Source organism: Podarcis cretensis (assembly GCF_951804945.1).
Source record: "Podarcis cretensis genome assembly, chromosome: 12".
NCBI classification, from domain to species: domain Eukaryota; kingdom Metazoa; phylum Chordata; class Lepidosauria; order Squamata; family Lacertidae; genus Podarcis; species Podarcis cretensis.
Window position 1 is genome coordinate 25,838,898 of NC_137181.1, and position 14,100 is coordinate 25,852,997.

At 42.5% G+C, this 14,100-nt stretch overlaps 1 protein-coding gene across 2 annotated transcripts in view; it reads left to right on the top strand.

The window, feature by feature from the left end:
* Positions 1-14,100, top strand: part of ITGA8 (integrin subunit alpha 8) — a 136,644-nt gene that overhangs the window by 53,689 nt on the left and 68,855 nt on the right. For both annotated transcript variants that reach the window (XM_079948271.1, XM_079948272.1), the window contains exons 15-19: positions 1,655-1,762; positions 10,462-10,517; positions 11,653-11,807; positions 12,768-12,905; positions 13,412-13,479. In XM_079948271.1, the coding sequence (XP_079804397.1) occupies positions 1,655-1,762; positions 10,462-10,517; positions 11,653-11,807; positions 12,768-12,905; positions 13,412-13,479 (525 nt within the window). The remainder of the gene's footprint in view (positions 1-1,654; positions 1,763-10,461; positions 10,518-11,652; positions 11,808-12,767; positions 12,906-13,411; positions 13,480-14,100) is intronic.

A 14,100-nucleotide genomic window follows, 5' to 3' on the forward strand; every position in this document is an offset into this window, starting at 1 on the left:
TTGAAAAAAAAGTTCCCTTTCTCCTTCCCAAAAATCATATGAGTCACAAATGCAAAATGTGGCAGAACTGAAACAGAATATTTCTTTGCTGGAGAATGTTACATTGTTGAGAGACAACAACAGTCCTTTGTGGATGTTCTAAAACTTGGTATGATCAAGATGTGGAAGGGAAGCGTGGTTGCAATGATAGGCCCGACTCATGACCTCCATGCATTGATTGAACCAGGGGGTGGCAGTGTGGTCCCCTCCAGATGTTGTTGGGTTCCCGCCCTCATCATCCTTGACCACTGGCAGACCTGGCTGAGACTGATGGAAGTTGTAGAGGGCATCTAGTGGGCATCAGACTTGAATTTAAGCACTGGTTTTGTAGCCATGGGTGATGAAGATTTCATGCAGGTCACTGAGCAGGCTGGCAGACATGGGTCCTCTGTGTCCAGCACAGAATGGAGGAAACAATCCTCTTCTTTGTACCCAGCACAGAAATACAGCTCTCCATCCCTCCTTTACCAAATTTGACTAGGTTAAGGCTTTGTTTGTTTGTTTGTTTGTTTGTTTGCTTGCTTGCTTGCTTGCTTGCTTGCTTGCTTGCTTGCTTGTTGATGGGTTTTTTTCCAGGCTACTAACTTTTGTGGACTTATTTACAAGGCTGATGCATACTAATCCTGCATGCACAGGCTCTTATACACACATTCAGGACACTTCATTACATACAGGAAGCCCATGAATTCACAAGTGAAATGTCAATGGTTGACTCACATGCTGGGCTTTAGGATAAACATTGGGTGACATTCAACTAAGTTATACCCACAGTTGGCGCACTGAAATGCACTTAAGATCACTGATTTCAGCGAGCCTATTCAGAGTATGATCAACACTAACGCCATCTCTTGTTTTGTGAATAAAGCTGTCATTAAAATGTAAATTCAAGGCCACTGTTAAAAGTCCTCTCTGCTATAACAGTGAAATCGGTGGTAGGTTGAAACAGGTCTTAACAGTGGTAATTCATTCTTTGTGGAATATATTTCCCAAAGAAGAAGCTTCCCTTTTCCCGATCCTCCAGCCCTTTGAAAGGTAATGTGAGACCATCCTGCTTGGGAAAATGTTTAGAGAATTCCTGTGCACTTGTTCTGTGTGTAAGCAATTTTTAATGTACCTTTGATGTCTGTGCTGCTTATTTTACTGGATTTACAATTGTTTTATATTGCATCATGTTAGAGCTGTGTAAGACAACACTTTAAAGCTTTGGCTGGGAAGTGGTGTATATATTGCTCTAATAATATTAGCCTTGTCCGCACGTGTGGGTTTGCCTCTTTGTGCATAGATGCATTTAGCAAATCACTATTAACAGAATTAGGCTAGATCTTAATCAGATATACAAACACAGGGAACATGAATGAGTCATTAACCTCCAAAGCGTGGGCTTGCACACTGTCCCTGTGGAAAAATGTGTGTGCTCCTAATGTGGGCACTGTGCGTGCACCTCCCAGCAGGAGTTTGATCGTTTACGATATGCACTAATACAGGAAGTGTGACTCACGCTTTCTGTGGTCCCACGTGTAATTAACATCCACAGTAACTAAATATTCTTCTTCCTCTCTTCTATTGTCTCTTGTTCCTTTTCTACATGCTCAGCTTTTGCTTTTCTCCCCTGCAGAGCAAGGCCGGTGGTGACAGTCGATGCGCAGCTCTTGCTTACGCCGGTGATTGTAAATCCTGAAAATAAAACCTGCCAGCTTCCTGGCTCAGTGACTTTGGTGGCTTGGTAAGTTGGCAATAACAACAGATGAGTCTTTCACACCAGAGTCTTACATCCACAGCAGTCTTGTATGCGTATCTTTGAGAAGGCGCATCTCTGTGTGCTCACAGAGCTCCTCTGCTGAAATGGGTGAGGATGGCTTGCAGGTGAGCATCTGTGCACCAGAGCTGTGCGCTGGCAGCCCAAGAAGTCAGGGCCATGGCATTTCCCCTCCCATTTTAAGCTGCTTTCTATTGCTGCATAGTTAAACAATGGAATTCGCTTCCAACAGGAGGCAGTGACGGTCGCCAACTTGGCTGGCTTCAAAAGAGGATTAGACAAGTCCATGGAAGATGAGGCTAACAATGGCTACCAGCCATGGTGGCTGTGTTCCATCTCCACTGCTGGATGCATTAAGCTTCTGAATTCCAGTTCCTGGAAACTACAGCAGGAAAGAGAGCTGTTGCATTCAGGCTCTGCTTGCAGGCTTCCCATAGGCATCTGGTTGAACACCATGAGAACAGGACACTAGACTAGATGGGCCATTGGTCTGATCTAGCAGGCTCTTCTTATGTTCTTATGACTGTCCTCTTAACCTTATGATCTTGAAACTCCATAGTTCCTGCGCAATAAATAAAACCCAATGGCAGCTGTTAAACAGATAAAACATTTTGGGGGAGCAAATCACACCTGTCCATGATACAGAATCTTGAATTGGATTATGAAATCACTGCATAGTTTACACCAGGGGTCCCCAAACTAAGGCCCATGGGCCGGATAAGGCCCGAGGGACTCGTTTATCCGGCCCGCAGTGACCCCCGCTGCCCGCTGCCGCCGCCCGCTCTTACCGGCGCTGCGCTGCGAGGCTGCCCACTTCCGGGTCAGAGGAGCACTGGAAACAGCTTGTGCGCATGTGAAAGCGTTATTTGCACATGCGCATGCTCATGCGCAAGCATTATTTCTGGTGCACATCCGGGTCGGAGGAGGCCCGTGCACATGCACACAAGCTATTTCAGGTGCTCCTCCGACCCAGAAGTGCGCCGGAAATAGTGTGTGCACATGCATATGGGCACGTGCTCCCCCGCTGGCCCGAGGCATGGTAAGTTTGCTGACCCCTGGTTTACACATTTGTCCAAGACACCATTACTCCATGTGTTCCTGCCAGACCTGCAGACGCTGGGTGACTTTTATCACTGACAGTGAGATGTTGTGTGTGCTTGGACCGAAGCACAGGGTCAGAGGCTTTTAAGTGTAACACCAACCACATGGAATGCCATAACCAGGAAGTGCTCTTTGTAGCTTTCCTGAAAACCTATAGGCAGTCCAAAGTTAGTGGAAGTCTGCTCTGCAGGAATGTAAATGCAAGCTGTGGTGTAAACTATGTGAATTGGATTCTCCAGGGTACTGACATTTGTGGGTTTGTCGGAACCATCAGAAGTAATGGACACCAGCGCTTGACGTTTCAAGCAAACAACAAATATTGGACAGTTTTATTGTATCTGGGTCCACAGAAAGACATAGATTATTATTTTTTTAAAAGCCACCTGCCTCTTTTATCCGCAGAAGGCACTGAAGTCTACAAGTACAGTAGACCCCCTCCTTTTGGAGTCTTCTGAAATCTCGGCTAGGATCAATAAATGGATCCATTGTAACACTACACTTATGCCTGATCTATACATGTATCAGAATGAGGAGTGCATGAAGCACTGGCGCAGTCACGAGGTTAAAAAATGGAATGTTCCACTTCAGACCATCATTTTTTAATTGCTCCACTATTGGGGGAGGAAACAAAAATTGTCCGTGCAAAAAGAAAACTGGCGTAGAGGAAGTGATGTGGGCTAGAATTCTTTTCCCTGGTGTGCTGTCGTTGTTGTTTTCAGTTGCAGAGAATTATTATGTGGGAGAGCATTCAAAATTTTATTCCTTGCCTGCATTCTCACATGGCACAGTCCATTCTGCCATCTCTGGATTCTTATTCACCTGCATTTGTTCTGAAGGTCTGGAGGCACCAGAATAATATTCTGATTTCTGCTACCTCTGTAGAAACTTGACTCCATGGGAAAGGAACTGCTTAAATGTGTATGTTCTCATAGATATATATAATAGTATATGTTATATAGGTGCCACAACAGATAGATGGTTATGGTCCTGACCATTTTGTTATAAAATATGCTTCCCTAAAGGTTTTTACTCCGGCTATAAAACTTTTTAATCCTGTCTTCGAAATGATGGAAGAGCAGCTGTTAGTTTTCTATGCTGTAATTTTTCTCTGTAGTTGTTATAACCTCGTGTTGTACATATGCAAACAATTATTAGGGAAACTCCAACAGACAAATATTTCCTCTGCCCCATGGGATAGATTTCTGTATCTCTTAGCCAGCTGTGCAACTTGTGCAAAATGCCCGTTGATTGACATTTCAAAATAAAATGAATGAAAGGAGGTCATCTTAACCAGAAAAAGCTCAGGGAGTCTAAAGATTTGGATTACTGTACACTATCCCAGTATAAGGCAAATGTTGTTTTAACCATGTGGGAAATTGTTATTAAAATGTGTATGCTTTGTTTTCCTACAGAGACAGAAAAACTCTGCAATATGTAGTTAAAACCAAGCATGCCTTAAAATGTGTTAATATGTGAAGTTATCAAGAGGGGGCGGGGAGAAGCTGGGTTCCCCCTCCCTTGTAAATTACAGCTGACCAAAGGTGATTGTACCTTAAGGATTTCTTACAAGTTGAACTTTTTTTTCTCAGTCCATTTTTGTACTCAGATGTCCCAAGTGCAAAAGATTTTGAGAGGACTGGCTCTGATTTGGATCCAAATAGACACTGATTTTTTGGGATGGCTTCGCATCCATTTTCAGGAGCATCCTGTTTGGACATCCTGTTCACAGGTAAAGGCTACATTTGAGCAGAAATGAACTTGCTAAGCTGCACCCCCATGTGACTATTCCCACCAGTCTCCATGAGTTGGAGAGGAAAGCCTGAAGCAAGAAGCTTCTCCTCTTCCCAAATACTCCCTGTGTGATCTAGAACCCCACTTCTGTAAGGTTCTAAATCACACAGGAACCTCCATGCATAGAGGAGGCTCCCTGCTTCAGACTTCAGCCTCTAATAGGGAGTCAGAGCTTAGCACATTCACCCCTGCTGCGCTTGTATGTAATCTTTACATGTGGGCAGTATACCCAAACAGGCCTAATGATAAGAGATGGGAGGATCGGTCAATTTCGGTTCTCTCCGTTTCTCATTTTTCCAATTTTAAATTCAGTTCCCCAAGTTTCTACAGCAATGTGTACTGGGGGGAAAAAATCTGAATTTTTGTACAAATTCATCCTAATAAACAATTTTTTTGCTGTACTTTTGACTGAGGTACACATTTATGCAAGCAATCTCTCTAGTGCATTTTCACTAATATATTCATTTTAATATACACATATCCCCCTAACATACGCATTTTTGAAAACATTGGTTGGAGAGCCGCATTGCAAAATTTGGATAACTGAATTTTGAAGGATGGCTGTGTTTTGCTTCTCATATTGCTTCAGAAAGTGCAAATTTGATTAATTCAATTCTAAATGTGAACTGACTTGGGTTTCTTCCCCATCCCTGCTTTATGATGAGTGGACAACCGATGTCTCTCTTGGGATCATTGTAGGCATTGAATTAGGACAAGGGCGAGGAACCTTTTTCAGACCCAAGGAGTGCATTTTCAGCTGGGCAACCGTCTGGGGAGTCACATGACACTGGTGGGCAGGGCCAGGGACAAACGTGGGTGGAGCAGTGAATGCAGATGTCATCTGTGTGCAGTAGGCTGGTTTCCACACACACACCCCTCTCTGTCCTCCATCCAGACAACCAAGAGGCAAGAACACTCAAGGAGGGCTGTGACCTGGGGAGAGTCCTAAGGACCAGATAGAGAAGCCTGGAGAGCTGCATTTGGCCCTCAGACCTGAGTTTCCCCAGCCCTGAATTAGAAACTCAAAGCATAGTGGAATTTAATCATTTATTGATCTGAGCAATTGTAAACATTTTTGCAGTCTAAACATCCTGAAGGCATGAAGGCATATTGTAACAGTATGTAAGGAGGCAATCCTACCTACACACACTTATTAGGGAGTGAGGTCTAATGAATATAGTAGGGCTTAGCTTCAAGTAAACATTTGCAGCATTACACTGTAAAGCAGAAATATCTGGGGGCAGATCACAAATGAGAAAACGTCTAGTCTTACAAATATGTATTGCAAATGTTCCTATGTGTGAAAATTCACTGGCAGGGTTGAAGGGAAATAAGAGTTGTTTTAGTCTGACCTCCTTGAGTAACCCCGGGTCAAGGGAAGGAAATTTCTAGTTTATAAGATCTGTCTCCATCTACAGTTGTCCATTGTACAGATCTTTTATCAGCCCCCTTACTGTCAGGGTGAAGTGTTAGACCCTTTGCCACCAAAACAATGCAAACTTTACATGGAAGAGTTTTTTTCCATCCGTTAATTGTTCTAAAACTGGCATTTATGAATAGGTCTGGATGTGCATGTGTTTTTGTGCAGAGTTATAAATTAATCTCCATGGTCATAAACCCTCCCGGTTCACTGCAGTCAGTTTGACTTCTCTGCCAGCTTCCTAAAGTACAGCATCTTAGTTTCAGCATTTTCCTTTCCTTAGCGGAGGAATGAGAGAGTCAAGAACAGCGAGGGATGAATATGGTCAAAGGTAGTATCAAATACTTAGGGACTTGTCTTGGCTGGAGGATGGGAACTTAGTGAAGGATTTCACAGAAGAAGAGGGACTTGAAAGGAGTGTAAGAAGTGATACCACATAGGAGTTCTAGATGGGACTTCCAAGCATAAGAGCAGCATGGGAAAATGGAGCAGGAGAGGTAGCCAAGGATGTCAGAGTGGGAGGAACAATGGTTATTTGCAAGGAAAGAAATGCACAGTTTGTGGCTGCATTGAAGCATAATAATAAACTATGGTTCATCGTTATGTTCATGAGTCTCAGGCTCATGCATTCCCTCCTCCCATCTTGGAAACTCTATTTCTCTTTCCAGTTAACCACAGTTTCCTCTTATGTCCAAACCCTAAACTGGTGGCTTATTGAAACAACCCAGAATCCTCTTTTATTGGTGCTGAGGCTTGCAGGGAAAGTAATTATTATTATTATTATTATTATTATTATTATTATTATTATTATTATTTATACCCCGCCCATCTGGCTGGGCTTCCCCAGCCACTCTAGGCGGCTTCCAACAAAATATTAAAATACAGTAATCCATCAAACATTAAAAGCTTCTCTAAACAGGGCTGCCTTCAGATGTAGATGTGGTCATGCTGAGTGACTTCTGAGCAGGCCGTGTCAGACAGACTCTGAGAAGTCTTAAATAAAGGGCAGGGAGGGCAGAACCATGGACAGCTCCCAATGGGTCCTTCTGGTTTGTGCCTTCCCTCATATTGCTGCCTGAGCAGAAAAGCTATAGTTGGCCACACATCCCTTTGGTTTTTTTGAGCAGTGGTGCCTGATTTTGTATCTGTTGACCTCTGCCTGGTCAGGAAGTTGGAGCACTCATCTTCTAAGTCCAAGAACAATGGTAGGGCAATATCTTCTGGGTGAAGCATACTTTATTCTCTGAGTCTTCCTCAGGGAATTGGTAACCCCTGGTGTCAGGTTGTCTTGTTTTCCATCAGCCATAGTTAAGCCTAACAACAGTTTATCCGGGTTTGAACATAACCCAAAATTGCAGTTGGTTGAAAATGGAAGCAAAAGCTTCCAGTCTCCTTACTGCTGTCCCAGGAGAGTGGGGCAGGAGTATGCAAGCCTGAGATTTTCCTGTAGTCTTTCACATATATTTTTTGAAAAACACCATAGTTTATTGTTAGTAACCAGAGTGGGCCAAGGATATGAAGTGTTCTAAAACTAAAGACAAAAACTTTGTTCTCAGTGCAGAAGGAATGGAGAGCCATTCTAGGAATTTGAAGAGAAGTGTTGCATGATCTGAGCAGCATGAGACATAATTGATTTTGGCAGCTGAGTTCTAGATAGAGGTGAAAGGGTAAAGGTGCTTCATTAAAACAAAAACTTTCCCAGAGCAGCTTTCATAAGAATAAAAATAAGGCAGTAGCTCCCTGCCCACAGGCTTACAATTTAAAGGGCCCAACACAACAGTAAAACGAATGAGGAGGGAAGAGGAAAACAAGCAAACTGTAAAATAGCTTGAGAGACAAAAATTGTGGGGTACAAATGGTGATTTCTTCAACATTCTTGGCAGGGAATGTGTGGAGTCATGAAATCTGTTGAGGATCAGGGACTGGGCATATGAGTAATGGAGATACAAAGGTTTCACTAATTCTACCTATACGGGTGAATCGTTTTTCTATTTCAAAACCATTCAGTCCTCCTTACACGTCCTGCATTGTTGATCAGTTTGCCCTATAAGAAAGTTTTTATTTGTGATCAGGTTTAGTCATTAGACAATGTGCATGCCATGTCCATCGTTCTCCCCTTATTTCCTACTCTGCACTGCTCCATAAATTAAGCAATGTTCAGTTATTCATTTCTTGGCAATTCCAAGGGAAATGGGTCAGAATTTGGGGGTTCTTCAAGGCTCTGAAATAACCCTTCATAACAACCGTTGGAGTTTATGGGAAAGCCCTGCTTAATGATATGTGGCAAATTGTTTGCCCTGGAGGAAGAACTGGAATAAGGTCAAGCACATTATATGAAACCCAGATGTGGTCCTTTTTCAGCAAGACTGTCAGAGGAAGCTGATACGGAATTCTAATAAGATTAGAGGTTGTTCCAGAGGTGATGTTGCTGGTTTTGAACTTCTAGTGTCCGTGGATATGTATTTAGTAACTTGGAACTGAAAATAAAAATGACTAATGCAAGAACAGTAGGTCTTGCCCAAGAAGCTGTCTTCTACTTAATCTGCAGTTTTTGTAAAATGATAAAATTATAACATTTCCAAAAAAATAAAATAATTGGAATCACCAAAGAAGATTTTTCAGGTTTTGTATAGAGAACGTTCCCGTGCTATCCTGTTTAATTTTCACAAGGGGTTTTGTTTTTCAAGTTTCACCTCTGAACACATAGATTGACCTGTCATCAGGAGCAAGTCACAAATGATGGATTTCCAGCAACACTGATTAGCAGGAAATTGTACTTTTCTAGCAGGATAGAGTTGGTTATAATGATTTAACATCCATCTGTGGTTGTTTGTGAAAGCCTTTTTAGCATAGCCTGATTAAAAATTTATCTTTTCATAATGCAAAGGAATGTCTTGCAGCTCAACTGCTTCTCAATTTATGATTTGGGATGTTCTATCTAAAAAAGAATTGCTTGGTTTGAAAGTCTGACTTGGTAAGTCAGAAGAAATGTGTTATATCAAATATTTAGTTTAAATTATGTTCCTGGTGTGATTGGACTTAGAAGGTAGGCTCATATTTATCTTAGCTGGTTCATGCCAGCTTTATAGACTGAAGATCAGTTCATTTAAGCACATGTAATCAGGTTCAACTGGGATTCAGGTGGCGCTGTGGGTTAAACCACAGAGCCTAGGACTTGCCGATCAGAAGGTCGGCGGTTTGAATCCCTGCGATGGGGTGAGCTCCCGTTGCTCGGTCCCTGCTCCTGCCAACCTAGCAGTTCGAAAGCACGTCAAGTGCAAGTAGATAAATAGGTACCGCTCCAGCGGGAAGGTAAACGATGTTTCCGTGCGCTGCTCTGGTTTGCCAAAAGTGGCTTAGTCATGCTGGCTACATGACCCGGAAGCTGTATGCCGGCTCCCTCGGCCAGTAAAGCGAGATGAGCACCGCAACTCCAGAGTCGGTCACAACTGGACCTAATGGTCAGGGGTCCTTTTTAATCAGGTTCAAAGCTCACTGGGTGACCTTTGACCAGTCTCTGTCTTTCAGCCCAACCTCCCTAACAGGGTTATTAAGAGAATAAACTGTAATGAGAACTACTTATGCCACTTTGAACTCCATGTGATAAATAAATGTAATAAATAAAATAATCTAAGGCCTGCACATGCAAGACTTCCATTGTCTTCTGTAAGTGAGGTAAAAGAGAAGGAGTTTAATGCTCTTTCCTCATAGGAAATGCATGAGAGGGCAAACTTCCACTTTCTTCAATAGCATTTATGTCCAAGAGGGCTTGCTTGAAGTCTTGAGGCATCTATTTTTCCAAGGCTTCCATTTAAACTCATTTGGTTTCGTGAGTATGATCATTCAGTAAAGGTTCAAAAAACCCAAGTTATTTTTATAGAATTAGAGTTCCCTCCTAAGGTCCTTGTGGAGATGGAATAGTTATTAATTCAAGATGGTGGCCGTGTCATGGATCTTGAGCAGGTTACTTTCTATGGCAGTTTTGAAAAGAGAGAAACAAAACCCAAAAGTCATAATATATAGATACAGCTATATTCCTATGAGGAGTTTCAACAAGTGCACTATGGACAGCTTTAAAAGAGAGATTCCATGAAATTCATGGAGGATTGGGCTACCAATGGCTACTAGCCCTGATGACTGTGCTCCACATCCACTGTCAGAGGCAGTATGCTTCTGAATATTTGCTGGAAACTGCAGGGAGAGAGGGCGCTCTTGAGCTCAGGTCCTGCTTTGGAGCCTGCCATGGTATCTGTTTGGCCACTGGGAGAACAGGACACTGGACTAGATGGGACACTGACCTGGTCCAGTAGGCTCTCCTTACGTTCTAATGTTATTCTTCCCATTTCCTTTGTAGTTTTACTGTAACCGTCTGTGTGGCTTTTGAAGGTCCTGGCATTTCAGAAAAAATAGGTAAGACTTTTTAACATCTGTAAGATTGTGGTTTAAGATTAACTGACTTTCTGTTGCCATATTTAAACTTGCCTTCGATGCCTGCCCTGTTAAGCTCCATTAGGGCTCTGTTAGGGCCAAACTGGACACAACCTCAATTGTTGGTCAAAGAATCATAGAATTGCAGAGTTGGGAGGGACCATGAGGGTCCCTCAAATGTGGGAATCTTGAACCCACGGCCCTGAGTCTCATGCTCTGACGACTGAGCTATGTGGGAGTTCCATGTAAATAGCAGTCATGGGAAAGCCTGAGCACCATCTGTGTGGGAAGGGGGAATTTCACTCTGCCTCTCCTTGCCACAGTCCTGACAAACATTGACTCTCCAAAGGTGCTGTTTTCATTAAAGGGAAGTCCCAGAGCCCACACTGGGATTATTAACTTCATGCTCAGTTGGGTTCTAGAAGTCATTGGGAATGCCCATGTAGGCATTTGGCCTACTTGTACTAATCACAGTCCTTGAACCTGAAAGAAACCAGATTGGGTTTTACACAGTGTTATTTTTCTTTAAAAAAAGAGGTGCCGGAACTCACCATGAACACCTCCCTTGTTCTCTTACAATAGCAATGGCACCCACCAGAGAGGTGATAGAATTGAGTTCCTGTGAGTTCCCCCTGAAGAAAAGCCCCGGTTTTACAAATATAGGCACCATCTGCATTATACAATTGAAGCAGTATCATACCACTTTAAGCAGTCACGGCTTTCCCCAAAGAACTCAGGGGAACTCTGTTTCCCTCTCAGAACTACAGTTCCCAGAGTTCCTTGGGAAAGGGCATTGCCCGGGCCCTGGCATTTACCTCATCATGCTGAGTGCTATTACCGTACTTGATTAAAACGTTTTACTTGAAAGATTATTGCTTGCATTTTTGTACAATATTTTGAAATGGTCAATTTGTGCTGTAATGACACAAGAAGTATCTGGACCATTTCCTTTTGGGAAACAGCCATTGGTCAACTGAACAAATGGTGAACTTCCGTCAGAAATACGGGTGTTGATAAAACAAAAATAATAAGCTTTCTGCAAAAGCAGATCAGAATTTGAAGTGGAGCATCCAATTGACTGTTTTTATGATGTTTGGTTTGCTTACGTTCTCTTTAGCTCTGAGAGCTGAACTCCAGCTAGATGTGTTAAAAGTGAAAGGAGCTGTTAAGCGTGCCCTCTTGCTTGATTACCATCAGTCCCAGCATGTCTTCCTCTTCACAATAGACAGGCAGAAGCGGCTCACTTGCAAGGACTTCGTGGTTTATCTCAGAGTAAGTTTTGCTCTTTGCTGTGTCCAGAAAATTATTGCTTTGGGGGCAATTCTTTCATAATATAGTCACTATCTGGATGATTAAACTAGGACTGTCAACAGAACTAATATAAGTACACCCCCATATTGTATGGGCAGATGTTTTTACAGATGTGGAAAGAGCTGTACTACCATATCAGAGACAATTCTTATACTGTGAGCTTTGTAATTTCTGTAGGTTAGTTCGCAAAAAAATATAAAAATGCTTTTATCTCACTGGTCTTTCTGATCTGGGGAAACAATTTGTTATCACTGGTTTTCTGGGAGCAGCTTTTCAGAAAGACTCAAAAAGAGACGCTATTGATTATGAACAAGTTGGAGTTATTTTGACAATTCAAATGATTAAGCAATCTGCTCAGGTGGGTTTGGGTGGCACCTTTGGGTTACATACAAGGGAATGTTATAGGTAATGGTGGAGAATTTTTCAAAACCGATGCATGTGATTCCTTTCCTATGGAACACATCAACACTATTCCTTCCATAGGTCACATGTGTGCTGCTTCCACTGCAGCAAAGAGCTTGTGGGAACTGAGTTCTTTAGAAGTACAACATCATGGCAGACTACTGCTTTGAAATAGTTCTGGCTCTGCACAGATTAGCAACCTGCTTCTCAGGTGTGGACGTTGCAGAAGCAGTGTGTTTTGGAAACTTTGCTATAAGTGAAAACGTGCTCTTTGTCCTTTTTGGAGACTTTAGCTGCATTTGTCTGTAAACTTACCGAGTTGAACTAAATCCAGTGGTCCTCACTTCTTAGTAGACAGTCATAGGATCAGGATATTAATTGCTTCATTGCTGAAACAAAGACTACACACACACACACAGAGAGAGAGAGAGAAAGAGAGAGAGAGAGAGAGAGAGAGAGAGAGTACATTAATGAAGTGCAATGTAAGTGAAGAGTTTCTATGTGATTTCTCTCCCACAGGATGAAACTGAATACCGAGATAAGTTGTCTCCAATCAGCATTAGTTTGAACTACAGCTTGGATGAATCCACCTTTTCAGACGGTTCAGCTGTGGACCCAATATTGAACTATTACCAAGAAAACTACATCGGGGAGCAGGTAGGGTCTTGCATGTGTATTTCTTATGCCTCCAAACAGCTAACGAAAGCTACCATGCTGTGTGGCATCTTTTATAAGCAGCTTTGTTCAGGGTTTCAGCATTCTTTCAGTGTGCGCAACAAGAGCTTAATTTGTTCATTATGGTGAGCTAATTGAACCAGACCTATCTGAAATTTCTCGAACCTCTTTCAGCCTGTGTTTTTTCCTGAATGTTCTCATTCTCTTAGCCCTAGCTAACTGCAACAGCCTGTAAATCATATTCCTTGCAGCAATGAAAGAAAGATGTGCTCACTCTTTTAATATGCAGTACGTTAACATGCCTTTACATATATAGCCAGTCACCACTGGCTCTTTGTATTGGAATCAGGGGTTTGGAAGCATCCAGCCTTTGCAGGGACTTATTTTTAATGGCTATCAAACAAGCATGAAGGAAGGGAAAGGAAATGGCTGGGATTCCTTTCAAGCAGAGCCCCTAACATGAGTGATGCATGTTTTGAACAATGCAGGCTTACATTCTTGTGGATTGTGGAGAAGACAACGTGTGCATTCCTGACTTGAAACTTTCCGCTGTGCCGTAAGTTTGAGCAAATAAACTTGTGTTTTGCACTTAATGGAATAAAGGTGTTCATTAAAAAGAAAACTGCTTGTGGGCAGGGGGTGGGGACGAGAAACCCACCAAGATTGCCCCATCAGATAGGAAGCAGATATTTCAACTATTGAATGCTGATATGAGCTTTTAAGGGTTTTTTTTACAGCCACTAAATGTGTAGCTTCAAAGGTTTGTCACATCTAAACACAAAACAAAAAAAAGCCACTTATTTAACAGCTCTGCTTGCTCAGATTTTGCTTATTTCAGCAAAAAATGTTTTAGATATTCTTCCTGAGCAAAGCCATGGGTAATTGGTTTTGCTCAAGGCTGCAGCCTTCTCTTCTGGCAACAGTGCTGAAAGGGTACTGTTACAGAGAAGCATGTCTGGATCGAGGATGGGAGTGAAAAAAATCCCTGCATCCTCAGGGCATTCCTTGAAAGCAATTCTAGTCTCACATCATGCATCCTTTTTCTCCAAAGTACACCTCTGCAGTGCAGTAAAGGCCAGCATATTGGACGGCTTTAAAATAGGATTAGACAAATTCATGGAGGAGAGGGCTATCAGTGACTACTAGCCATGATGGCCATGCTCTACCTCTAGGGGAC